At 43.8% G+C, this 16,638-nt stretch overlaps 1 protein-coding gene across 1 annotated transcript in view; it reads left to right on the top strand.

The window, feature by feature from the left end:
- The window catches only part of FSTL5 (follistatin like 5), a 683,196-nt gene that overhangs the window by 538,357 nt on the left and 128,201 nt on the right, over nucleotides 1–16,638 (top strand). Inside the window, exon 8 of the mRNA XM_084856378.1 lies at nucleotides 7,470–7,590. Coding sequence (XP_084712504.1) covers nucleotides 7,470–7,590 — 121 coding nt within the window. The remainder of the gene's footprint in view (nucleotides 1–7,469; nucleotides 7,591–16,638) is intronic.

Here is a 16,638-nt window from a genome sequence, read left to right as displayed (position 1 = left end):
TAGCATTCTCGGTGGGCTGGAAGGGTTGATGTGGGAAGGAGGAGGTGAAGTCCGATTCTACCATCCCAGCTGCACGGACCTAAATCCAGTCCAGTGAGATCAATAAAGATCAATAAAGTGAGTGCCTGAATGAGTTACATCTTTCTTTCAAAATTTGATGAATCATATAAAAATGCCCTGGCAGTAGCTTCTTTTCAGGTACTTAAGGAGATGAAATTTGCATTGGTGAGTAGGGATGTGTGAAAAATCTACTCTATTGGACTTATCACCATCATCATCATCATCATCATCATCATCATCACTATTATTTTGCAGATTTCTCCAATACACACCACCTGGAAATAAACACAGACTGGCTGCACTTCACATTCAGAAATCTGTACATTTCAGGACTCTTGATACATTACGTGGAACAGGAAAAATGCACCCAATTAAATGCCGACATTTGAAAACTGTGCAAAGAAAAATGCACACATTTAAAAAATGCATACAAATATGCTTTTGTCAATGGGTTGATGCATACAAAAAACCTGTACAATTAGCAAATGTGCACAAAAGTGCACAATTTAAAAAAGTACCAAAAATCCATATGTATTGTTTTTTGCATTAAAAAAATAAAATGTGCACAGAAGAAGAGGGAGGTGGGAAATAGCTGAAGTCTGCAGAAATAGACCTGGCAGATCCAACAATCTCTAGTATTGACCTGGCAGATGTGAAACCATTTATACAAACTGTTTAGGATTTGTGCAGATGTTTCAGGATAAACTAGGATTGACTAGGTAAGGTGAAAGCAACATAGCCAATACAGGGTGAAATGCACATTACCAGGAAATTCCATAAAAGCATTGAGTTAGGCCTGTGTGTGTGCGTGCGTGTGTGCGCATCTGCGTCTGGGGTAAAATGCAGAAGGGCAATGTATATCAGTCCTAGAGAGATACATGAACTTCCGCTTCCCACACTGGGAGTGCACATGCATTCTGGTTGGTTCCATCTTTGCGCATTGCCCTGGGAAAAAAAGAGGAAGTGCCATTCATTCATTGCACTTCACTTTTTCCAGGGAAGAAATTAATTAGCTGGCCCATGGAGCCATGAGCTCTAAGTATCCCATTCCTGTGGCAAAATACATCTGTCTCTGTCATCTAGACACTTGTTTTCTCCATTGATACTCAAAGCATTTAATACATGAAGTTACTATAAACATGTCTAAAAATAGCATATAAATAGCTTTGAAAACAGCTACGGTAACAAACATCACAGACAAAGTACCATTCATTAGCACACTGGAGGATTTTCCATCCTCCAGTTCTCACTTGCATTATGCATCAACTGTCATATGAGATGCAGCTCTCTGCATAAGACATTTTAAAACCATAGTTGCTAGACTATAACATGCAAGTGATAATACATATGACAGGAATGAGCTTCATAATCAAGTGGGGAGTGTGCATGGAATGATGTGATATAGTTACAGATCACAAATTCGGCATCCGACTTTGCTCTTGCTCAGAACTCTGTCCTTGTTAAAAGCCCAAACTGTGAACTCTAAATGCCTCATAACTGTAGTTATCTGGGCCCCTGGAAATGGGCAATTTGCACAATTTTTGGTTATCATCATCATTGTCTTTTCTGCATGCAGTCATGATGTACAATGGATGTTCCTGCCTTCCTTTTCTTGCTCATGCTGTGCTCTCACAGAAGCCAGGGAGTGAATTTGAGTCTTGGGTTGGGGGTGTTAATACCGGTCTGGAATAATACCACTTCAGTTTGCAGGTGGAGACTTCCATGTTCCCCTTGTACACAGAAACCAGAAAGGGGAAAACCCACATACAGAAAATTAGATGTCAAGGATAAGGGGTTTAGCCCAGGCTCCTCCCTGACATCCCTAGTGGGATTTATTTGTTTGTTTCTTGTATGAAGGGGAATTCAGTCATGCAAGGCCTCAGCCACAGTCTGAAGTGCTATAGCTCAGTGATGGGTTTACCACTTCTGTGAGAACATCCGATCATAGGCTTTGGGGGAGGAGGGAGGGAAGCATTTCTTCTCTCTCCTCACATAGGCCACTGTGATGTAAACAGGGGATGGTAGCAGGCCTGCCTGGTTCACTAACCCAACTCCATTCTCATTCACAACAATGGCTTGGGGCGGGGGGGGGGGAAGGAGAGGGAGAAATCTCTTTCTCCTCATTTCCTCTGTACTTTACCTGTCAACGGGCCAAACTGAACCTGACTTCTATCATGTACTTTGGCATTGCAAAACTGTTCAACAAATAGCTAGTGCAGCTCCCCCTGCCCCCTAAGCTGGATCAGGAGAATGCCATAGGTGGAGCAGGCCTTTAACTCTTTGCACCCATCATGATAACAATTTGAATCACCTCCCATGTGTGCTACTCACAGGGAGGAAAGCTCCCATTGAGGCCTGGGGGTCCTCCACACCAAAACCTCTGCTGGGCATTAGGGTCAGTGGTACACCAACAGGATCCCTGATCTGTCCCAATACTTCCACAACAAGTTACAAACACTGGAAAGTGGAACACAGCCAGACAGGAAGCCTGGAGACAGAGATGAAATTCTTAGAGATCACAGCCACGACACCTTCCCAGCTGTCAAGCCTGTGCTGGTGTTGAATACCCCGGTAGACACATCTGAAAGAAACAGACTCCACCCAGCTCATCCACCCAAGTTTTGGTGATATAAAGTAGATCAGCCCCATCACCTGAGAGTAAGGATGGATGAAAGTCCCTTACCTGGTCCCGCAGCTGTTTTTGGTTGGTGGGGGAGGCGCTCCATTTCTCCCCCCAAAATTCTTGGCGGGGGGGAGGCGCCCCACCCCACCCGGCCGAAATTCTGGCTGGGGGGAGCGCCCCATCTCCCCAGCCGCAAAATAAAAAAGTAAATTGTAAAAAAACACAAACCTACATGATAAGCTACGTAACGATTTACGTAGCCTATCATGGCTAGATTTTCAAAGTCAGCCATGATAGGCTATGTAAATCTTTATGTAGCCTATCACGGCTGACTTTGAAAAAAAAAAAAGCACATACGCAAATGGCAGCGCATTGCCCTTATTTTCGCTGTAGTCTACGTAAATCTTTACGTAAATCTTTACCCATGGGCGCCGCCATTTGCGTACATGCTTTTTTTTTTTTTCCAAAGTCAGCTGTGATAGGCTACGTAAAGATTTACGTAGCCTATCACGGCTGACTTTGAAAATCTAGCCGTGATAGGCTACGTAAATTGTTACGTAGCCTATCACGTGTTTTTTTTATTTTACTGGGAAATGGCGGCGGCAGCAGCCAGTCGGAAGACTGGCCGCCGCTGCCGAAATGCTGCCGAAACGCCGCCGGGACCCACCGCCGAGAGGGACATTCGCACGAGGTGAGTCCCATCCTGGGGGGGGGGGTGTCGGAGAATTTCCCCACCTATTTCGGGGGGCCGAATGCATTGGCATTCGGCCTCCTGGAGATTCGTGGAGAAATTATCCGACATCCCTACCCGAGAGCAAGTAGAGGATTATTGCCATCTTATTATGCCATTCAGCAACATCCCCAACAGAGCCAAGGGCAGCTTAGCAGAGCAACCAGGGATGTTGAGGTTGGGTGGAAAGGCCAGGAAGGAGTAGGGTTGGCGGAGAATTTCTCCCCGAAACTTCGGGGGGCTGAGCGCCAACGTGTTCAGCCCCCCCAACAAGTTTCGGGAGAAATTCTCCGCACCCCCCCCAGGATGGGACTTACCTTTCCCGAATGTCCCTCCCGGCGGCGGGTCCCGGCGGCGGTTCGTTGGGTCTTCGTCAGGGGCGGGGGCGGCAGCCGATCTTTCCACCGGATGCCGCCGCCGCCATTCCAATAAAACTAAAAAAAACACAAATGCCCCCATGATAGGCTACGTGACGATTAACATAGCCGATTAGGACTAGATTTGCAAAGTCAGCCGTGATAGGCTACGTAAATCGTCACGTAGCCTATCACGGGTGACTTTAAAAAAAAAAAAAGCGCGTATGAATAATGGCAGCCCCCATAGGGAGCCGCCATTCCCGTTCCTTATTTGGTTGCTGTAGTCTACGTAAAGATTACGTAGACTACGGCGAAAATAAGGGCAACGTTATTTGCGTTGCCCTTATTTTCGCCGTAGTCTACGTAAAGATTTATGTAGACTACAGCGACCAAATAAGGAACGCGAATGGCGGCTCCCTATGGGGGCTGCCATTTGCATACGCGCTTTTTTTTTTTAAGTCACCCGTGATAGGCTACGTGACGATTTACGTAGCCTCTCATGGCTGACTTTGCAGATCTAGCTGTGATAGGCTACGTTAATCGTCACGTAGCCTATCACGGGGGCATTTTTTTAAAAAAAAAAACTTAATTTCGCGGCCGGGCGAGGCAGGAAGCCTCCCCCCCGGCCTGAATTTTGGCCGGGCGAGGCGGGAAGCCTCCCCCCTGGCCTGAACTTCGGGGGGAGAGCAGCGAAGTGCCTCCCCCCCACCGCGAAAAGCTTTGAGACCAGGTAAGTGGGTTTCGTGCACCCCTAGGAAGGAGATAACTTGTCTGACTCTCGTCCTCCCCACTGGCTTGTCTGACCCTCTGCAATCGGTCTTCCTTACCACCACAACAGCTGCATAACATCAAGTGTACATGAAAATCATTAATCTAGCTGTAGGCATAGCTGGTATCTAGTACACATTCAAAAGTATGTATTGCAGGTGTTTTTTGTCACCTAAGGAGTTTGGGGAGATGGTAGGGAGAGACCAACCTGCCCACGGGCTGGTACAGATCTCCATTAAATCCTTAATCCTCTTCCTTCATTCAAACGTAGCATGCAATAACACCACCAAACTCTGTAATATATAATTCTCTCTCTGTGGCCTGTTGCACTTACACATGCAAGGTAACGTTTGCCTTTGATTAGTTGTCCTGGGAGTTGCTTTTGTTCTACTGTCTCCTTTTGATTTCTCTGAGGGGCTGTATGTAACTTCCTTGTATTTTAAGTGTACTTTTAGTGCACTCCAGCGTCATCTTCAGATAACAATAACGTACCAGTATTCTCCTGTGAGTATAGTTGCTTAGCCTTTTCATAACTGAAATGAAATAGCTGCTAGGCTGGGGTTGCTTGCCGTTTGTTTTAACAATCATCTGGTTAGTTCTTTACCTGACCTGTCACCAAATCACATTAGCAGTCTCTTGCTAAGAAATTGCAATTGTGCCCATCAGAAATGATTGCCCATCAGAACTGAATGACACTGACAATCCCACGAGTGTCTGTTCAATTGTGTGTAAAGAAAACAAAACTATTGCATCAGATAACTTATCTGTGAATGCTAGAGAGAATAATAACAGAACTAGGGTCACAGTAGGAAGCTATAGAATATCATTTGTTATGAATGGAGCTGGCAGCAGATTTTAAACTGATTACTTGAGAGTTTAAACTGGTTATACAGAGCATAAATTTAGCGTGGCATCAGAATTTGGTCTGCATATACGGCATGAACACAGGATTTGGTCTGTGTATGGGGAGCAGATTTAGCCTGTATATATGATGTGGGGGAGATGTGGTCTGTGTATGTGGCATGGGAAGGGAATTTAACCTGTATTTGTGGCATGGAATGATTTAGTTTCTTAACTGCTACCTGGGTCTGGTCAAAGGAATTACCTGGAAGGACAGTTTTGCCTAGGGCCAACAAAACTCACTGCATTGGTCACAAAATGTGCAATTATTAGCTGCATATGATCAAGGAAATGACTATGTGATTCAGGCCTACATACATTCAGCCCTGATTCAACTGCTACATGTATTTATGAACATCTGGCAAGACAAGAGTGCCTTGTGGCCATTAGCAATCCCATTCCCTCACTACTCAAAGCTCTTTCCCACACAAAAACATGCCTGAACTAAGCCAATATACCACTGCCTTGAGAATAGTGTCATGTCAGCTCATTTACCTTCCCAGTTTCACATCATCATGATCCAGCTATGAAGAACAGATAGGAAAAAAAGTATGGTGTCCCTTTTTCTTTTAATTTCCAGTTATGTGTTGTAGTTTTAGTGCTCCATTAAATATTATACAACAGAAGTTATATTGTGTCATAATATACTTTCAATGGGATTCCATATGGTACTAGTTAACAGGTTGTTCCAATTAACTTACTGCAGTTTTATGAAAATATACCACACATCTATATAAAAGAAACACCCACTCGGTGCCTAATAACTTTAACAGCATTATAACACAAGCACCAAAATAAGAATGAAAAAGAAACAAGCAGTAGCAAATGTTATGGCCTGACTGCCTAGATTTCAGCATAACAGCTGGGATTCCCCCTCCCTGTCGAAGGAACTCATAGGCACAGGAGAGAACTCCACAAACAGCTAGACTTGGCTTGGCTTTTTTGCCACAACATCTCAACTGCTGATGAGGGTAGATATGGTTCAGTCCCTTGTTTAATCATATCCACATCTGAGGGTTCTTTCATCATGTTTACAACATGGCAAGCTGTCAAAGGAAGAAGCCATTATCAGTCACTTCCTAAGTACTAGGCAGCTTCCATCGTCTATTATGTGTTCTGTTTACTCTCTTTACTATATATTTCTGATTTTTAATATCACTTTGTGTGCTCTGGACTTTGCTGGAGTGGGGAGAAAAATCTAACAAATAAAGACGCTATAGTCAGCAGGTGAATAATCTTATAATTTAAGGCAGGCCTGAACAATCAAGCTGAACACAGATCATCTGTCATTTATTATGCTCCACCCTGAGCTCAATAAATAAACTTTCTGTTTTGGCTGGTCTGACTGGGCGTAAAAACAGTGTATATGGGGTGTGGGGAGGTGACCTTCATCTGGCAGACCACAGTAATTGTCTGGTGGACAGGCTGTGTTTAGCTTGGTCGATCAAAAGTTGTGCAGTTGTGTTTAAGGCCCAGGTCATGATGTTCAGGTTGAAATTCTGGAACAATGCTTGGCTTCAAGATTTGCTGAAGCATAATTTGTCCCATCATCTACCATCTTAATGCCCAGAACTTTAATTGTGTGCCAATTGATCTTCAAATCAGCTGCTCTCCTCATGGTCATGATACATTTCCAGTATGGCTTTGCTGCTACAGAGTAGGTTGTTAACTCAGTGATACCTCAATATTTCTTTTTTAAAGTTTATAAACTCTTTAAATTAATTGGTATTTGTTTCATAGTTTCCCTGAGGCCGTCCAGAAGTTGTTGGACTCTAACTTCAATCAGCCTGTGCTAAAATAGCTAGTGTTCAGGGATTATGGGAGATGGAGGGCCACATTTTAAAGTGCCCATTTTAAAAAAGACATTTTTCAAATGTGATTGCAGGTTCAGGAATGTTCAAGCTTTTTCTGATAAACTGAGCTCCCCTTTGTGTTTGGAGTTTCGAACAGAACATATTCTGATGATTTGCAAACTGAAACAAAATTCTTGTACATCCCTAATTTTGATCACCTTGTTATTCTTTCCCTTTAGGATTTTGGTGATGATGGATCCCTGTACATTACTAAGATTACTACAACTCATATGGGAAATTACAGCTGCTATGCAGATGGCTATGATAAACTTTATCAGACTCATGTTCTTCAAGTGAACGGTAAGGAAAGATATTCTAATAACCAAGTTGTGGGGGTAGTCTCTAGATTTAATTCAGTAGATTGGTTTTCACATAACAATTAAGAAACCAAAACAAAGAGCAAAACAGACATGGATAATAAGTTTTCATTAACATTTTCTCCTCTACAAACAAACTTGCAGGAAAATACACTTCCATCACTGCATGTAGCAATCCTAAGTAATTGTTATTGAAGAGAATAAGAATGAATCATAAGAATGATTCACTCTATACTTTGAGCTCTTAATACTGTTAAATAATGTGCATTCTTAGTATTCTGTCTGTAGAATAGGAATTTATGGAAATGGCCTTGAATAACATCTTAATCAAGTTATTACTTAAACTGTGCAACATAGACTGTGCAACAATCCATTTGTAGCTCTGTTGGTGTTCAATAACACAACATGCTTTCCAGATTTTTTTTTTAAACCCTGATATTAAAGAAAAATAGAACTTAAAATGCTGAGCAGTCTAATGCTTCCAATAGCCATCATAGAGCTACTGGAACTCAATAGCAATGGATGTATTCTCTGTATAACAGCTTAAAATGTTAATATTTTGACCAGCATTTGATTTTGAAGATGCTTCTCCAGGAGATAAAATGATCTAATCTCCATTTTGATTTTTTGGATAAAGTTGTTAGAAGTCTCTCTCACAATTTATTAGCTATGTACTGGGCAATCACTATCGATTCCTGTACAGTCAGGAAGGAGGCAAGACTCACTAGAGGTGATAGATACTCCACCAAACACCAAAGGAAAGAGGAGGCAAATAGCTCCAAACCAATTCATCACCCGAAGGGGAGGAGGAGGAGAAAGGGTTGGAAATGTCACAATATAGATTCTTGCATGATTGTAATGTGCCATGTAGTTAGATTAAGGCTACATCTATGCACAGTCAATGTAATTGCAGGGTGACAATGATTTTACAGCATTCCTGAAATTATATTTCTGTCTCTGCTCTTTTCTCAAATCAGAGTATGTATTGATTAATCTTTTAGAATGTGTACATTTGAACTAAATTGGGTCAAAATACAAAGCTTAATGCATTGGTCAAACAAAACAGCAGTCTAATGGATTATGTTTGTAGCTCTAACCACTCTGTTCCTAAATGTAGACAGGAAAGTCAGTACTTATAGTCCAGGAAACTGATTAATTAATGTAATGGCACTTGTATAACAGCAGAGTCAAAAGGAGGTTAATGAGATAATGAGGCTTAGTTGATCTTTAAGATCTAATATGAGAGTACTTTGAAAATGGTCTAATTGGATTTTAAACACTTTTAGTTTTAGAATGTGTGTCTTTTCATAAACATGAATCAGCAGCAGTTTTTTATCATTAATTTTCTCAGTCCTTTTAACATTTTTATCAGCCATGATTCCTTTCATTTTTTCTGTGCTTTTCTCCCTGCACTATAGCTCCATGTTATTTTCTGTCTCCATGTGGAATACTTACTGCTTTGTCCTGAGGGCAAATCAACATATTGAGTAAAAAAAAAAACCTATTTTTTCCACCATGTATGTATTTAAGCACTTGATTTTTTTCAAGCAATGCTCATGAAAAAACATGCACCAATTTAATGTAATTAAATATTTGCATTAACCGTTCTAAAAAAATCACAACAATCATGCCCATCCATAGCCCTGAAATTTACAGACACCATTGACGGTAATACATGAGAAGTAATTCTTCTGTTTCAGACAGTAAGCCCTGTCATAGGAAGGGTCTAGCTTCACTAAGCGCTATGAGGTCTGGATTACAGGGTGTCTACTATGGAACAGTTCACATCAAGGACATGGGGCAACTTGGGTTCAGTTGGATTCCAGCTAAGCAGGATTCAGGTTCCCCAAAGAGATAGGAACAGGAATAGAACAGTACCACAGAGAGTGCCAAGTAATGTTTGGGCTGCAAGCCAGACAAATTTGCCTATATGTTGCTCCAGCAAGAAGCAGATAATGACTGAGCCTTAAGTTTGGTTTTGGTTTGATTTAAGCTGGTTAGCCTTTTCTCCCTATTGACTGAAACCTTCTCGCTTAAAGGGACCTGGACAGTTTCAGCAGCCTCTGGCTGTGATGACAAGATGAAATGACAAGGTTAAGTTCTAGACACTACAAAATAGGAACTGCTAGCTAAAACTCAACTGTAAAGTTTGTTGTCTAACTTGCTCTTTCAGAAACTATTCAGTGCTTTTCATTTTACTTATGATGGGCTGGATGTGCCCAATCTCCTCGGAGGCTAAGTAGGGTCAGGCCTTGTTAGTACTTGGATGGGAGACCGCCTGGGAATCAGGCTACCTGCATTGAGCAGGGGGTTGGAATCGATGGTCTTGCAGGCCCCTTCCAACCCTAATATTCTATGATTCTATTATTCTAGTTAAGATGCAAAATGCATTAAAGCCATTTCTTTGTTACCAACGTAATTGTTTCATGCTGAGCTCATTTCCTATGAGCATTTGGGTAACATCTGAAAATACATTATTCCATTTAATAATTTCCATAATTTCATAATTATTCATCTTTTATCATTCATATTTCACATGTTAACAACTGTGTTTCAACTTTCAAGATGACAATGGAGTATTTGTTAGGGATGTACGAAAGTCACTTATCTTTCCGCGGATTATGTTTATGGTGTGTGGGGGGAGGCATTCCGTCCCTCCCCCTGGAATCCTCTATGGGGTGGGAGGCGATCCGTTCCTCTGCCCCGGAATCCTCCATGGACGGCTATGCTCTGTGGCGGCTCCACGGATCAGCTGGCCAGGCCTAGGCCAGAGCCGTCCGCAGCCAGATTTCCAGCCGTGGAGGGCTCTGGATAAAAAAAACAAAACAAAAACCGCGTATGCAAATGGCAGCGGCTACAGCCACCGCCATTTGCGTTCCTTATTTTTGGCCATCTTAGTCTATGTAAATATTTACGTAGACTACGACGGCGAAAATAAAGGGGAACGTAAATAGCGTAGTGAGAGCTATTTGCGTCCCTTTCTGACATAGGCTATATTTATGTAGGCTAAAACGGCGAATCAAAAAGGGACGCAAATAGCGCCCACTACGCTATTTGCGTTCCCCTTTATTTTTGCCGTCATAGTCTACGTAAATATTTACGTAGACTAAGACAGCCAAAAATAAGGAATGCAAATGGCAGCGGCCATAGCCGCCATTTGCGTACGCGTGTGTGTGTTTTTTAACCCAGCCGTGATAGGCTGTGTAAATCTTTACGTAGTCTATCACGTCTCTGTAAAAGACCAGCTGCCGCAGCCACCACCGCCAAAGCCGCCAGCGGAGCTGCCGCCGCCCGGAACTTCCGCCCCAGGTAAGTCTCATCCCGGAGGGGATCCGTGGGGGGACGTGGGGTGGCAGGCCATTCCGCCACAGATTTCAGGGGGGCGAATGCACTGGCATTCAGCCTCACCTAGATCCGTGGCAGAATTCTCTGAAATCCCTATTTGATGTATGAGTGTGTACCTGTGTCTGTGTTGTTGCTGTTTCTAATGCAAAACAACATTAAAGGCACAATCCAATGCATGTTTAGACAGAAAAAAGTCCTACCACTCCCAGCATTCCTCACTCCTCAGATGGAAGCGGACACCCACGCCATCTCTACCCACAAACAAGTAAGCAACATGCCCTATTACAGCTACCCCAGAGAACTACTATGGTGCAGACATACCCATCCTCTTTTAGCAATCCCTGCCAAAGGCATCTCCCTGCAGACTTGAGTTCAAACTGAGGTGCATTCTGCGCCACCATGCACATTACCATTTTTAGCTATACACCCAAGCCCAAACATTTTTTTCAGGTACCTAAAAAGATCATGTGCTAAGTGTTTGCAAGCACTGGTTACTGCTACACCCAATAAGAATTCACTGGTTGACTACAGCTTTTTATTGAGCCAAATACCCTGTGTGAGGAAGCTGGACTAAAGAATTTGCAAAATAGCCCTCAGGCACTGAAATGGCAGGGCTACCTGCTTTCTGGCTTGCAATCCCCTTTTACCTAAGCAAACTTCTAGCTAAAGATGCCTTTACTCCCCCAGGACTTGGAGGATGACCCACATCAACCCCATGGCCCACCCCCACCCCTTAAAAAAAGTAGTCCCAAGGCCACCTCTGCAGCCTCCCCAGCTTAAATATCCCCCAAACCCCAACACTCCCCTTCCAGTTCCAATGTCACTCAAAGCAAAACATGCAAGGGCAAGGATTCCCTTCCACCACCACCCCATGATCCACATCATCACCCGTGACCCCTCCCAGGCTTTTATCTGCTTTTTTTCTGCTGTTTTTATCTGTATTTTATTGGAGTCGTATATTTTAAAAATGGTTGTATTTAATTGTTTTAAAATTGTTTTAAAATTGTGAACTGCAATTGATCTGTGATTAAGATAGTGCAGCATGTGTACAAAACCTGGAAGTGAGGTGTTAATTAGCGTTTGCTATGGGCAGCACAACTGCAATCCTATATACACTTACCTGGGAAGTCCTACTAAGTTGAATAGGGTATCCCATAGGGTTTTTGTGAGTAGAAACACATAGGATTGTTCTGTTAAAAAAGGAAATCTATCAAAGTAGATGCTTCTGCCTTGGGAATAAGACTTAAGTAAAATTACTTTGAGAGAGGCTAGAGTTATTTGTTTATTTAAAATATTTCTTGGTAGGGCTGTGCAGAGATCCCCCCCAATCCGACTTGGAGGCTGCTTCGTAGCTTTGGAGGCGGGCCCAATTTGTCTTGGGCTGATTTGGGCAGGGCCTGACCCAACTCAGTCCTGAACCCGAAGCGGGATTCAGATGCCGAACCCCGCTTCAGGTCCCCCCCCGACACCCCTGTGCAACCCCCCAACTCCTTACCTTGCTGCCGCCACCTCCTCCTCCTCCACCTCTGCTGCCACCTTCTCCTTCACCACCTTCTCTGCCTTTGCTGCCTTTGCCACCACCGTCTCCTCACCGCCTCCTTCTCCACTTTCACCGCCACTGCTGCCGCCATCACCGCTGCCAACTCCTGTGAGGCCTGGACACACACCGACTGTTATTGCAGGGAGTCATCATTTTTAAAATGGTAGCTTTCTGCATGTTCCTGGAAGTTGCTATTTTAAAAATGGCGACTCCCTGCAATAACAGTCGGTGCTCATCCAGGCCTCAGGACCTGGAGGTGGCGATGGCGGCGGCAGAGAAGAAGGCAGCAGCGGCAATGATGGTAGTGAAGGTGGAGGATGAGGAGAAGGTGGTGACGGTGGTGAAGGTGGCGGCAGTGGAGGTGGCAGAGAAGGCAGCAGTGGAGGTGGGCAGCTCAGGTAAGGATCTGGAGGTGCTGGTGTGGCTGGGCCGGGGGTGCCAAAGCTCCAAAGTGCACCAAGAGCTTTGGAGAGCCCCTGACTCGCTCTGCGTCACTTCGTGCCCCCTCAACTTCATTTCAGACGGGGCTCAAAGTGACCCGAAGCAGCGCCCTTTGACTTGGGGTTCAGGCCTCAGACTGAAGCGGTTCACAGCCCTATTTTTCTTGGCAACCTTTCAGGGCAGAAGCCCTCCAGGGCAGCGTACAATAATAATAATAATAGTTACAACTATTGAAAAATATTTTATCTTAACATCCCGATATACATAGGAATGGGTGAATCTGTCAAGCTTGATATTGTACAGGTTCTAATGTCTCCTCCAGTAGACCCATTTGGCCCTAGTTGCACATCAGATTGTAAGCATTATTTTGCAGTACATATTTTTGTGTGTATTTTGCAAAATGTGTGCATTTGTCACATTTTTCAGATGTACACATTTTTGTATACATGCTTCCATTGATTTAAGCCTGTTTTTGCTCATTTTTAAATATACACATTTTCCTATGCATACTTTTCAAATGCAGTCATGTTTTCCATTTTTTGTTTGTTTTGCAAAATGCATCACAAACACAGAAATGAATGGATTGTTGACTACAAATTGTGTTTGTGTCTGTGTTTTGTTCCAGGAAGTGGAAATTGGATAATCTTGCATAAAAATGCGAACCTAACAAATTTCTCACCCTTCCCTAGATAAATAACTTTATTTTAAAAGAAAAGAGAGCAACAGGTAATAGATTCAATCTCCCAGATTCAACACCTTGAGAAAGAACATTTTTAAAAAATCATGTTCATTGGAGGTTTATAAAGAACTGGAAGAAACTTGGAAATAATTAAATTTGTTAAACTGCATATGTGTGTGTGTGTGTGTTGGTCTCTCAGTGGTCTTTTGTCATTCTGTGCTCTGACCAGGTGTTCCATCTGGTGGTCTTGTAGTTTTGAGTGTGTGTATATGAAGGTCACTGTTCAGGAAAGAACAGCAAATCTGTTGGTTAGTGGCTGCCCCACTGCCCCAAAGTCTTGGTTCCTGAGCCAGCTGGGGTGGTCTCAGGGGTGGTGCTGGCATCTCCCCAGCTTCTTGTGCTGAAGGACTTCAACATACATGCTTATGCCACCTTGTTTGGAGTGGCTCAAGATTTCGTAACCTCTATGGCAACCACGTGTCTGTCCCAACTGATATCTGGCCCACTCATTTGGCAGGGCAAACTTTGAATGTGTGCTGGTTGGGATAGTGATGAGCAGGGGGTGGAGAAACTTTATATAATTCTGTTATCATGGACAGATCACTACCTGGTGGGGTTTAGACTTACTGGGACTTACTGGGACTCTGAGCCTCTCAGGGCTGAGGACCAATTAAGATGGTCCACCCCAGAAGGCTGATGGATCCAGATGATTTTCTGACTGCTCTTAGGGGTCTTGCTATCATGTTGGCAGGTGATTCTATATGTCTGTAGCAATGTTGACATTACAATAAGAGACGATTTAAGTATAGGAGGTATTCAAGTAGAGGAAAAAATGTGTAATAATTTATATGCAGGTGAGGTTCTGTTTATAAATGAGGCAGAAAAGTCTTTACCAAGACTTAATGAACTGCTTAAATATCTAGGGATGTACGAAACTCACTTACCTTTGCTCCATCCCTCCTCGCGGAATCTTTGATGGGGGGGGGAGGCGATCCGATCCTCCTGCCCAGAATCCTCGACAGCCGGCTCCGCTCTGTGGCCAGGGCCATCTACAGCTGGATTTCCGGCTGCAGACGGCCTGGTGCGGACGCAAATGGTGGCCGCCGTAGTGGCCACCGTTTGCGTCCAGCTAGACAGCCATGATAGGCTACGTAAAAATTTACGTAGCCTATCATGGCTAACTTAAAAAAAGAAAAAGAAAAACCCACAGTGTACGCAAATGGAGGCGGCTACGGCGGCCGCCATTTGCATGGCCTATTTTTCGCCGACTTATCTTATGTCAATATTTACATAAGATAAAATGGCGAAAAAAAGGGGGAACGCAAATAGCTTAGGGGACGCTATTTGCATTTCTTTATTTTTCGCCGTTCTGGCCTACATCAATATTTATGTAGTCACTGGAATCCGTGGTGGAATACTCCGCCATCCCTATAAATATCTTGTCAAACATTTGGCTATAGAATTGTTGTAGTTCAGTTGTTCAGTCGTGTCCAACTCTTCATGACCCCATGGACCATAGCACGCCAGGCCTTCCTGTCCTCCACTCTCTCCACTTGAGTGTGCTCAAGTTCATATTCTTTGCATCAGTGATGCTATCTAGCCATCTCATCCTCTGCCATCCCCTTCTCCTTTTGCCTTCAATCTTTCCCAGCATCAGGGTCTTTTCCAGGGAGTTTTCTCTTCGCATTAGCTGGCCAAAATATTTGAGCTTCAGCTTCAGTATCTGTCTTCCAATGAGCAGTCAGGGTTGATTTCCTTTAGGATTGACTGATTTGACCTCCTTGCAGTCCAGGGGACTCATAAGAGTCTTCTCCAGCACCACAGTTCGAAAGCATCAATTCTTCGGAGCTCAGCCTCCCTTATAGTCCTAGTCCAGCTCTCACAGCCATACGTTACTACTGGGAAAACCATAGCTTTGATTATATGAATCTTTGTCGGCAAGGTGATGTCTCTGCTTCTTACTATGCTGTCTAGGTGTGCCATAGCTTTCCTCCCAAGGAGCAAACGTCTTTTAATTTCATGGCTACAGTCACCATCTGTGGTGATCTTGGAGCCCAAGAAAATAAAATCTGTCACTGCTTCCATTTCTTCCCCTTCTATATGCCAGGAAGTGATGGGGCCAGATGCCATTAGGGATGTACAAAAGTCACTTACCTGGTCCCGCAGCTTACTTTGCAGTGGGCGGGAGGCGCTTCGGTTCTCCCCCCGAAGTTCAGGCCGGGCGGGAGGCGCCCCGCCTCGCCCAGCCGAAATTCAGGCCGGGGAGAAGCGCCCCGTCTCCCCGGCCACAAAATAAAAAAGTGAATGTTAAAAAAACAACAACACACACACGTGATAGGCTACGTAACGATTTACGTAGCCTATCATGGCTGACTTTGGAAATCTAGCCGTGATAGGCTACGTAAATCGTTACGTAGCCTATCACGTGTGTGTGTTTTTTTTAACATTCAGTTTGTAATGGCGGCGGCGGCAGCCAGTCGGAAGACCGGCTGCCGCCCCCACCCCCGCCGAACCGCTGCCGAACCGCCGCCGGGACCTGCTGCCGAGAGGGACATTCGAGGGAGGTAAGTCCCATCCCGGGGGGGTGGCGGGGGGGTGGCGGAGAATTTCACCGCCAATTTCGGGGGGCCGAATGCATTGGCGTTTGGCCTCCCCGAGATTCGTGGAGAAATTCTCCACCATCCCTAGATGCCATGATCTTCATTTTTTTAATGTTGAGTTTCAAACCTTGAAAAGTTTCAAAACTTTTGCATTCTCCACTTTTGGCTATAGAGTAAATCTAGTCAAATCTAAATATAGAAAATAAAATTAAAAACAAAAGCACAAGTTTGCTTTATTCCATAGAGAAAAACATCAATAAGATATATAGATACTTGGATTACTCCTAATCTGGAAGAGCTAGCACAATTTAAGCATGACAATCTTTTGGGGGAAGTAAAACAAGATCTGGCTGGATCGGTTCAGTTAACAACTCTTGGCTTGGTAGAATGTATGTGATAAAAATAAATATTCTCCCATGAATCTGA

This window comes from Heloderma suspectum, chromosome 5, assembly GCF_057233095.1.
Source record: "Heloderma suspectum isolate Gila_16-S chromosome 5, 16-S_ref, whole genome shotgun sequence".
Classification (NCBI taxonomy): Eukaryota; Metazoa; Chordata; class Lepidosauria; order Squamata; family Helodermatidae; genus Heloderma; species Heloderma suspectum.
This window is presented reverse-complemented; position numbering and strand designations above follow the sequence as displayed.